The 10,885-nt window shown below is 49.7% G+C and overlaps 1 protein-coding gene across 1 annotated transcript; it reads left to right on the top strand.

The window, feature by feature from the left end:
- The first annotated feature begins 2,660 nt into the window (after nucleotides 1–2,660).
- Nucleotides 2,661–10,315, top strand: THNSL2 (threonine synthase-like 2 (S. cerevisiae)). The gene is made up of 8 exons (XM_009882557.1): nucleotides 2,661–2,887; nucleotides 3,578–3,772; nucleotides 4,036–4,188; nucleotides 4,882–5,112; nucleotides 5,980–6,128; nucleotides 8,744–8,869; nucleotides 9,786–9,925; nucleotides 10,048–10,315. Exons 1-8 carry the CDS (start codon nucleotides 2,665–2,667, stop codon nucleotides 10,313–10,315), a joined length of 1,485 nt encoding a protein of 494 aa, XP_009880859.1. The 5' UTR covers nucleotides 2,661–2,664.
- Nucleotides 10,316–10,885: the final 570 nt, after the last annotated feature.

Genomic DNA, 10,885 nt, shown 5'->3' with positions numbered 1-10,885 from the left:
AGGCACTGGGCAAGACCAAGTTAATTACAAGCTGTTGTATTTTCCAGCTCTTGGTCTGTTGCTGGAGTGGCTAAGCCCTGGTGGGCTGATGTGCAGCAGCACAGTCACACTCTTCCCCTCCTTTCTTTTAAAATTCAAAATAATATTAAAGAAATGGTGCTTTAAACATGGATGCATGGAGCTTGCACGGCGAAGCATGGGAAAAGACCTCCCAATAAATGTCACTGTCATCCCGGTGTGTGTCCCAGGTTCTTCCCCTGTGCTCTGTGCTCACCTGTGGCTGCCACATGAGCAATCCCTGCCATCACAGCATTAACCAATGATCTCATTAGTGAGGGCTGTCATTAGCTAAGGCTCCATTTCGGGGACATCGGCCACTCACCTCAGCTTGCCAGGTGACCCTGGAGGCTTTTGGTGACTCCAGGGATGGCCCTCGGGAGGTTTCAACACTGATTTAAACCCAAGCCATCCCTGAAGAACAAGGTCCTGCCCTGCTGCCTGTCTTTTCCAGCGCCGTGTGAAAGGACTTGGATGCACATTTGGGATGGGGACGGACCCCCATTACGGTGTCAGCAACCCAATGCCGTGAGGACCCAGTGGCTGCAGGTACTGGGAGGACCCTTAGGCTGCAAAAGGTTTGGGTGCCTCAGGCTTCATCTTTGCAATGTGATGAGAAATGTTGGGCACAGAGATGTCCCTATGGTGGGATGTTGTGGGCTGGTTGGGTGATATAATTTAAATAATTATAAGTAAGTAGCTCCATTTCTAATTGATTTCCTAGAGGTAGTCAGAAAACGGAGACTATTATCACTGCTCTGGCCCACTGGGTAAGCTCAGACGTATTATTAAAAAGCTGCTGTTTGCTTCCTCCTCTGCTACATTTGCCCTGTTTGACCCTGAGCAACACCGTCATGAGCAACTTTGCCCAGAGCCTGAAATTTATCTTCTGCCTCCCTCTGAGGAGCTGGCAGAAACAGTCCTTTCTGGACGCTGTGAGTAGAAAAGCCCGTTTCCACATTGGTGCTCAGGGCAAGGATTGGACCACTCTCTCCCAGAGACTTTTCTCATGGCTTCAGTTACTCACCAAAGTTAAAAGATGCAATGGGTGTTGGGTCCAATGTGTCCCTGACTGTAGATGTGGGCTTCTGACTCGTGGCTGGCTGTTATCAGCCATCCTTTGTACCTCTGCACCTTGCCTTCCTGGGATGAAGTCCCCACGCACCCTCCAGCAACACACGCTGTGCTGCACCCTGGGTCCACGCAGCCACCGGTCCCGTGCTGACCTTGCCCTTCAAAAAACACTCATTATTTATTAAACAGAAAAGTAAGAAAAGGGATGCACAGCCCTTCCCTGCAAAGGAGAACTCATTTTTTTTGCATAGCCCCACACATGTCCCCTCACCCTCCTGTGCCTCAGTTTCCCCATTGGTGGGACAAGGCTGTTATGGCATCCCAGCCTTGCAGGTTGGACACAGCCGAATTACAGACTGATTATGGTTGGAAAGGACCTTTGGAGGTTTCTGACCCAAACCCTGCTTTAAGCAGGTTCAATCTCAAATTTAAATCCAAACTCACAGTTAAATCAGGTGGCTCAGTGCTTCCGCAGGTGAATTTTGAGTTTCTCCAAGGTTATACTGGAGACAATAAACTCTCCAAGCCCTGTGCTTGATCACCCTCATGGTTAAAAGCTATCTCCTAATATTTAACTAGATTTCTCCCTGGCTGCAGCTCGTGCCTGCCACCCCTTGCCCTGCCGCCCGACACCAGCAGGAACAGCTAGACTCCATCTTTCCCACATATTCCCATTCCTAGGCTCGGCGCGGGGCAGTCACGTCCACCAGCTGCGCCGCGGCGAGGGGAACCTTGGCGAGTCGCAACGGGGAGAAGTTTTCCGTGAGCACAAGCGCAAAGGGTGACTGGGTTGAAAGCTGCGGTGGTGGTGAGGTGAGTTCCTCAGCCACTTTCCTGCCTCCTGTGTGGGGTCAAGTGGCCTCCCGATCTACTGTGCTATGCCGAGGGGCTGCACCGTTGGCCAGAGTGCCCCAGGTGGGAATGGCTGCGGGGGGTTCATGGGATCGGGGAGAGAGGGAGCGTCTTCCGGCAGCGCCTGCAGCTGCTCGGTGGGATTTGCATGAATCGGGCAGATTTAGCTCAGCCCTTCCTACACTGAGTTAAATCCTGTCCTCAGTTTAACCCCTTTAAGCAAGATCAGCCTGCTCTAAAAACATAGTTATTTCCTTTTATTTTGTTTGTTTATTTAAATTTTAAAAGTCCAGCTTTTGCAAATAGCCTGCAGGGGACGTGACGTGCTTGCGTGGTGACTTCTGCACTGTCAGGGCTTTTGCTCAGGCTGGGAAGTGTCTCCGGGGCAGGGTGGAAAGGGCACAGGGAAAGCGGGACGAGGAGACTCCTGCCACCTCCCTGCAAATCTCAGGCAGCGTTTCCACCACCCACAAACCACCGCGTGCCCTCTGCCAGTTCTGTCCACTCCGGTTCCCCACAGTGTGAGATTTCTTTAGGGGAAAAGGCTTTTTTTCCCCTGAGGACCTCTGTCTGTCCACATGGGAAGTTTTTTGGGGGGTCAGCTTGGGATGCAGGGCTGTCCCTGTTGGGGGGGAGATGCTCTGGGGCCCTGGCAGTGACCCCGGTGCATCCCCAGGACCCATGGAGTACGTCAGCACGCGGGGAGGAGCAGGGGCCGTTGACTTTGAGGGAGCCCTCTTCTCCGGCTACGCACCCGACGGAGGCCTCTTCATGCCCCAGCACATCCCCTCGGTGGACGGGGACACCCTGAGGAGGTGGAGCTGCCTCTCCTACCGGGAGCTGGTGAAGGAGCTGTGCTCCCTCTTCATCACGGCCGAGCTGGTCCCGCGGAGCACGCTCAATGGTGAGCCTCATCCATGCAGGGAGCTGCTTGCAGGGATGTTCACAAGGATTTTGGGGCCTTCAGATGCATCTGCCTGCCTTCGTCCCATCCTCTTCACAGGCCCCAGAGGATAGACCCTGTTGCACCATTGCCTGCTCCTTTCCGTACCCTCTTCTCTGTCACCTCCCTGGAGCTTGTTACCTTCTGGAAAAGGTGCCCCCAGTGTGCAAATAGGGATTGTGGTGACTGCAATAACGATAGCTGATGCTGTGGTCCTGCTAACTGCTCCAGACCTGCCCTCCCACCAGGGCTTTCTGCAGCTCCACGCTCTCACCGAGGTCCGATTTTTAATGCTTTTAACATTTAACAGCTATCACTTCCACTAGAGGGCAGCTACAACCTCTATCTCAACAGCATATTATGATAAAATTTGAGTTTCCTGTATTTTATATTTTAAGAGTTTGCTCTGATTGTGTCAGGTGTCCCCTGGGGTCTCTCACCACAGAGCTATTGAAGACAATAAAGTGGGATGGTTTACTCCTAATAACTAAGAATAACTTGTTGGATATCTGTCACCTCTCCAGCAACTGAGAGTCATTGGTTATGCAAAAAGCTTTCCAGGAGCATGAAGAGCACAGATGCAGTAATCCATGAGTCAGAAAAATACTCCTTTATCCAATCTAACAGCCCCTTTAACTATTTCCCCTCTAGACCTGATCGACAGGGCCTTCAGCAGGTTCAGACACAAGGACGTCATCCATCTGTCCAGGCTGAAAGATGGGCTGAATGTTTTGGAGCTGTGGCACGGGGTTACTTACGCTTTTAAGGATCTGTCCTTGTCCTGCACGGGGCAGTTTTTACAGTACTTCTTGGAGAAAAGGCAGAAGCATGTCACTATTCTGGTGGGTGAGTATACCTTTGTGGGAGATAAAACTTCTGGGCAGGTTTTTACCTTCAGAGTTATCATCCCACGGCCCTCCCCATAGATGTCCTGCAGTGGTATTGCCTCCTGGGTGGCTGGTGAGTGACATCTGGGCAATGCCAGGGTGGCTGCTCTAGCCAAAAACATCTCATGGAGCATTTCTGCATCTTTTTCTTAAAGTGCAGTGACGCAGGTTTCACTGACGTCAATTTTTTGCTTCTCTTGGTTCTCCCTCACTTTGCAACAGGGACTTCAGGGGACACAGGGAGTTCAGCTATTGAGAGCGTGAGAGGGCAGAAGAACATGGACATCTTTGTTCTGCTGCCCAAGGGGTACTGCACCCAGATACAGGAACTTCAGATGACCACCGTCATTGAAGACAACGTCCACGTCTTTGCTGGTTGGCATTACTGTTGGACTGTCCACTTTATGGCCCTGCTCTGTCAAAACCATGACCCTAAAAGTCTCAGGGGGCTGCTGCTTTGCCAGTTGCAGCCAGCTGGGTCATTGCCATCATGGCCACCATGCCCTGATGTCTGGCTAACATGACCCTATAGCAGATGTCCCCACTTTGGCGGAGAGTGGTTCAAGGCTTCCTTTTCACTTGGTCACAGACTAGAGCTGCCTCCATGCAGGTGGTTGGTGCTTCACTGCACTGAATTCAGCACCATTTCTTGGCACTAAAAGGATCAACAGTGACCCCTTCCCTCTGGACCCTCACGTTCATGGGTGGTCCATCCCCTACCTCTGGATGGGGATCACCACGGGGTGCTTGAGATGTCCTACGGACTTCTCTGCTCAGCCAGGTCTCACCTTGGCATCTCACAGGGGATGCAGGCACTTGCCTTCCTGGTGAATATATGCTTGGCGTAAATGAGAGCGCAGAGTGCAATGTCTGCAGAAACCACCCAGCACCCACGTGGTGATACTCAACCTCTGGCTCATACAGCCCCCCAGGCAGACGAGCAGCTCAGGACACCCCTGGCTGCAGCAAAACCCAGGGCTTGAGACTGACCCTGTTTCTGAGCAGAAATACTTTGTGCCTGATGCGCTGATGTTGGCAGATCTAATCTTTCCTTTCTCCTTTTGACAGCTCATGGGAACAGTGATGAAATCGATGAGCCGATCAAGGAACTGTTCGCTGATGTTGATTTTGCCAGAAAATACAATCTGATGAGCTTGAATTCGGTCAATTGGTCTAGGATTATGGTGCAGATTGCTCACCACTTCTACGCTTACTTCCAGTGTGCCCCGTCCCTGGATACCACCCCACTGCCAGTGGTGGAAATTGTTGTGCCAACAGGAGGAGGAGGAAATATCACAGGTGAAGGGAAAAAAGATAGGTTAGATATGGAAGAGAGAGAGTGCTGTGACCTATGGACTAAAAGCACTTTGCAGATGCTGGGTATTGCTATTTATTAAAACACCCACTCTCTGGTAGGATTTCTTCAGAACCACTTATATTTTATTACTCATGTGTGGCTATTACTCATTTAGGTGTCACTGATGCAAGGTGCAGAAAATCCCACACCACCCCTTGATGATGACTGTAGCTATCTTGAGGATGGGCACATTAGAAGAGGACAGAATGTTTTTGATCCAGAAAAGAGGGAAAATACCGTGGCTCTGATTTCCTAAGTGAGACATTAACAGAGGTGTGGAGTCCTGCCTGGTCCTATTCTGGTTTGCATGGTAGTAAGCAGTCAAGAGAACCACTCTTAATTGCATAATCTGGCCTTCTAAATGTGAGTCCTTGATTGCCTCCATCCCAAAATAGGCATACAACTGTCTTATGAAAGCAATAAAGAATTCCACACACTCAACTGCATTCACTGTATTTCCAGGCTGCACATCTGAGGCAGCATTAACAAGCTGCAAGAATCCAAAAGCTTCCTCTCTCTGGCTTGAACAGCAGCTACCTCACCTCTCGGTCCCCTGCCCATCCGTCTTTAATTGTGGAGATGCCCAAGGGTCAGCGTTTGATGGCAGGTGGAACATTGCATCCCTGGATTTTATAATCTGGTGCTCTACCAAAACATTAAAGACAGATATCTCAGAGTCCATTAGGGAATGTCATTTGTGTCTGCTTCTGAAGTACATGATCAATCAATTTGTACAATGACTTCTTTGCTAAATCTCCTTTGAATGTTTCTTCATCAAGCATGCATGTATTTTTTTCACTTTTTTTCAGCTGGTTGTATTGCCCAGAAAATGGGTCTCCCGATTCGACTCGTTGCTGTGGTTAACAGCAATGACATCATTCATAGGACTGTTCAACATGGAGACTTCTCACTGTCAGAGAGCGTGAAGGCTACATTAGCATCAGCCATGGATATTCAGGTATGTAAGGAATTGGCCAAAATGGGAAAATACCAAATATTATATAGCTTTATTTTTTTTTCCTCATACACTGTTGTATTTGGTTTATGACAGCATAATTCTGACTGGCAATGCCTCTCAGGGATGCATTAAGAGGTGTGACTCATATTGAGCATTTATGCTGCAGACTGCTGAGCTGAGATTGATCAAACACCTTCTTCCTCACTTTTTAGGGCTTGACTTTGTAGTCTTCATTGTTAAATGCTGGGTTTCTGGGGCTTTATTATGTGCAAGGTTTGCAAGAGAGGGACACCTTCTCAAAATGTGACAGTTAGAAAATTATAAATCTCATCATGTCTCAAGGGCTTTGTTGATGCTTCTGAAAGGCTCCACCAAGAGCAAGAGAAGAGACCAGGAAGGTCAGGAAGCCCAGAAGAAATGCCTCATCTATGGCCATCTGCAGCTTGCTCAGAGCAAAACAAGTCTCAGCAGGCAGGCAAAGGCCTCAGAAATGAGAAGTCATGGAGGTACAGAAACTAAACAACTGCAAACAAATACCTCCCATTTCATACTTACCCCGTGATCCACAGCTGTTGGAGCTGCTTCCAAACAAGTGGCCAAAGTGTGAAACACTTGGTGTTGTATCACTGTGACCTTAAGCTACCTGGATTTTCCAAAAGCTATTCAAACACACTGGGAAGACATTATGCCCCTATCACCAGCCTGCTGTGATCTGCAGCTTGACTTTCCTCCCAAGTATGAATTTGCGGGGCTCCTCAGAGCTCAAAGGGTAGCTGGGCTCTTCTCTTGGCCCATGTCCCTTCAGTAGCACTGGTCTGCTGAGGCACCTAAGCATGTGCCAGACTTTGGGATCATGAGGAAAGGCAGCCAGGCGAGGTCATGTCCAGAGACTCCCAAGGAGCTGGATGGGTGTATCCCTCTGCACATTCTTCTTCATGGCTGCATGGGACATCATCATTCAGCTCACATCTGAAGCATTCATGCAAATTTTTCCGTAGCTCAACAGATCATTCATGCTGGAAGGGAATTCAGGAGGTCTCTAGGTAGGACCTACTCAAAGAAGGGTCAGTCCTGAGGTCAGACTGGGTTGCTCAGGGCTTTGTCCAGTAGGGTGTTGGAAAGAGAGTACACAGCCTTTTTAGGTTGCCTCTTTTGCAGACTACGCTAAAGCAGAGGAAACTTTCCAGTTAGACACTAACTGAAGAGTTGAAGGTGAAGCAGAAAGTCTAGGTCAGGAAGCACCATTCAGCTCGTGCCCACATGCCAAAACCTTCCTTAGGAACAGTCCTCAGCATGACCTGTCCTCCAAACTGGGCCTGGACATTCTCCTGGATAACTCTAGTTGCATGGGACAAAACCACAGCAGAGAGCTGGCTAATAATGGCAAGGCCAGTTCTTGCACCAGTGTCCTGGCCCAGTTTCATTTAGAGGTGTCAATGTAGTGATCTGTAGTGGAAATCATAAAGCTGATATAAATGGAGGGTGAAGGGGAAGGTCTGGATGTGGAAGCAGAAGAAGGAAGGACAGGAGAAGGGGTGTCAGGAGGATGGCGCTGGAGGCACCTGCAGTAGCAGGTCATCGAAGTCCAGGCATGCTGACATGTAGCTTCTCAGGACAGCCAGGTTGGAAAGCAGAGGACAGCCTGAAACAGGGGACAGCCTAAAGCAAAAGGCAGGCTACGCCCAGACTAGACTGAAGATTATAGGCTGGAGGCTCTGGGAGATGGTGGTGAGAAGATGAAGAACAGGACTGGGGCCATAAGCCACCCAGATAAGGACACAAAAGGCTGAGTAAGTCCTGATGACTAGCCTAGGTAGGACAGGATGGAGAGACAAAAGGTCACAGGCACTGTCAGCTGCTGAAAGGTATAAAGAACTCATCCAAAACCAGCACTTGAACCCAGGAGATGTGATGAGGACTCGGTAGTCGGTGCCCCTTGTCCTGTCTGTCCCTACAAGGTATCTTGGCCAAACCACCTGGATGAATGTTTCTTGGTGCTCTTGAGCGTGCAGGAATGAGACAGTGAGCAGTGAAATTGGTTTGGGACCCTCCTGTATGGTCTTGCACCGAGTTTTGCTGCAGTGTTGCAACACCGATTGCTACATAGCCATACAGGCCAGTCAGGCCCTATATGTGCCTTATATGTTCATAAAGATTATCGGTCAGCCCTGAAGGGAGCTGGGTGTCTCATTAAGTCACGCGGGAGCTGAATGACTCACAACAGCATCTGCAACACTGAGTAAACAGCTGGATATTTCTGGTTCTCAAATACATAGTATGTTATTAGCCTGGGTTCCTCAAGGTGATTCTACAGTTGTGGTCACACTGTTGATTTATCAGTTGCCCCTTCATTAGTTGTTTGGGTTTTTTTAATCTGATGGTCACTGCCAGACTGCTCTGACAGGTCAGAGGTCTGAAAGACATCGTGTTCCCAAAGACTTGTCTTGGGAAGTAGGTATGCAGGGGGAAGACACTAAGTCCACCCCAGCTTCCACCAAGAAAAATGAGGCAGTAGGACCTCGACCCTAATTAGACATCAGAGAATCCACACAGGTGCTCACCCCCAAGACAGACACTTGAATTTCCGCTGCTTACCTATTGTCTTGTTATCCCAGGAGCCCTACAACGTGGAGAGGATCCTCTGGCTGCTCTCAGGCTCCGACAGCAGCCTGATGAAAACGCTTATGGAGCAATTCAGCATGTCGAAAAGCCTTAAACTGCCGGAGGATTTGCATAGAAAGGTCAGTTCCTCACACATGCAGCACCTTGTGTGTGTGTAAGGAGATTTACTGCTACCAGTTGTTTTCTACTCATTTTCAGAATAAAAATATCATAGTGTAAAATTTCCAACCAAAAATTTAAGCATGAGGCCAGAGGAGTTTTATTAGTGTGTGTGCATGGAGATGTTAAAATGACCTTTTAAATTATTTCTTTTTTTTTTTAATTAACCTCTTTCTTCTTTGCAAAACTGATTAAAAACTGCCTACAATTATTTAAGTAGAATATGTGACCACCTCTTCCTTGGCCACTCCAGTGTCTTTGCACCAAGACATTGTGCAGCGGGTGCCGGCACAAACCGAGAGTGGCTCTCAGGAGGGCGTCTGCTGGGTTTGGGGCTGCAACACAAAGCAGAGAGAAATACAAAAGAAAACCATACGCTTGAGTTGTGAGGCTCCTTGGGACAGATGCAAAGTCCCGCCTCTTCCCATCCAACACGTGCTGTCCCCCACTGAGCATCCTTCGCCTGGCACCCGTTCCTGCTTGCGCAGTAGCAAAATAAATACTAAAAGATTGCATTATTAAAAGAAAGGAGAGCTATTACACTGAGGTGGGTTTTATAAGCCCTCAGAAACTCCCTTGGAGCATGCAAGTAGCAGCGCAGAGCTGAGGAGCTGAGCCTCAGCTCCTCTCCACCCACACTTCCAGCACCTGGGGATGGAAACCCCTTGCTCACTCCCTGGCCCTGCAGCCATTTTCAACCGTGCCTCATCCCCCAGCTGCAGCAGCAACTTCTTTTCCTTCAGTCCCTGGGGATCTCCATCCTCCATCCTCCCTGTTTCAAACCGTTTTGCTGAGTGCCTGTGGCACAAGCCCGACTGGGAACGTGTGGCGTGGTGAAGTCCTGTGCAAACCTCCCTGTCTCCCCTTGGGCCACAGCTCTCCAAAACCCTGCGATCATGCTCGGCCTCTGATGAGGACATCGTGCAAGCGATGCAACGCTGCTGGGAGGAAAACCGCTACCTGCTGTGCCCTCACTCTGCTGTGGCTGCTCACTACCACTACTCGCAGCCCGACAGGTAAGAACAGCCATGGTCAGGAGCACTGGGGACCAGAGCATCACTTCCCCCTTGCTCCTGCAGCATCTCCAGCTCAGGGCTTGCTTACATCAAAAGTTTCCTTCCTTTTCTTTCCTTTTCAGCACGCCCCGGTGTTGCTTAGCTCCGGCCTCTGCAGCCAAATTTCAGGATGCCCTGCTCCGAGCTGGCCTGGTTCCCCAGCTCCCTCCTGAAATCACTGCCTTAACAGCAATGAAGACGAGGTCCACCCCCCTGGAGCGGGGGCAGGACTGGGCAAAGGTGCTCCGGGAGCAGATTGAAGTCATGGCACAGCGGCGGGAGGCAAGGGGGGGTCCGTCGGCCACCCCGGGACAACATGGGGTCACCAGGCAGGGAGTCACACAGACCTGAGCTACTGGGGCACGGCTGGCTGATGCCTCCCAGGGCTCATTTTCCATCCCTAGGAGAGCCCGATGTTATGCTGGGAGAGGAGCCTACAGTCTCTGTGCAATGAAGTATTAGCAGGAACACATTTCGCCATTGAATTGTATAGACTAATAGCATTTTCAGTAAAGAGCTCTGCAGTTGTATACTCTTTTTCCTGGAAATTAATACAAAATGATTGGAACTCTGAATAAACCCACCTGTTCCATCATTACATGCTATTACAGAAAGCTCCCTTAGCACTACTCATAGTCACCAGCTGCCTGGGCATTATCCAGTGATTCTGGTCCCGTGCGGGGATGTTCAGCCCGGTGGTCCCAGTACCACCTAAGATGCTGAATGAGAAATGCATGCAGGGCTGGGGTGGATCTGCTTTACTCATCCCCATAGTTTAAGCAGGGCCAGGGATCATTCCCAGGCATTGTGACTTGCTCAGTGACAGTGTTAAATACTAGATGTTTTCCCTGGACACGTATATTTTAAGGAGCTACTTTCCAGTGCCATATCTTGCAGCTTTTGGTCCCAATACTGCTGCAG

The sequence above is a fragment of the Charadrius vociferus genome, unplaced genomic scaffold (genome assembly GCF_000708025.1).
Source record: "Charadrius vociferus isolate BGI_N301 unplaced genomic scaffold, ASM70802v2 scaffold213, whole genome shotgun sequence".
Classification (NCBI taxonomy): domain Eukaryota; kingdom Metazoa; phylum Chordata; class Aves; order Charadriiformes; family Charadriidae; genus Charadrius; species Charadrius vociferus.
Note: the sequence above shows the minus strand (reverse complement) of the source record. Positions and strands in the feature narration are given on the sequence as shown.

Excerpts from the sequence above, each read along its gene's own strand:
- THNSL2 (XM_009882557.1), top strand. The coding sequence starts at position 2,665 with ATGGAGTACGTCAGCACGCGGGGAGGAGCAGGGGCCGTTGACTTTGAG. Across the intron at positions 4,189-4,881 it reads CAACGTCCACGTCTTTGCTG|CTCATGGGAACAGTGATGAA; the intron begins GTTGGCATTACT and ends TCCTTTTGACAG. Across the intron at positions 8,870-9,785 it reads CGGAGGATTTGCATAGAAAG|CTCTCCAAAACCCTGCGATC; the intron begins GTCAGTTCCTCA and ends CTTGGGCCACAG.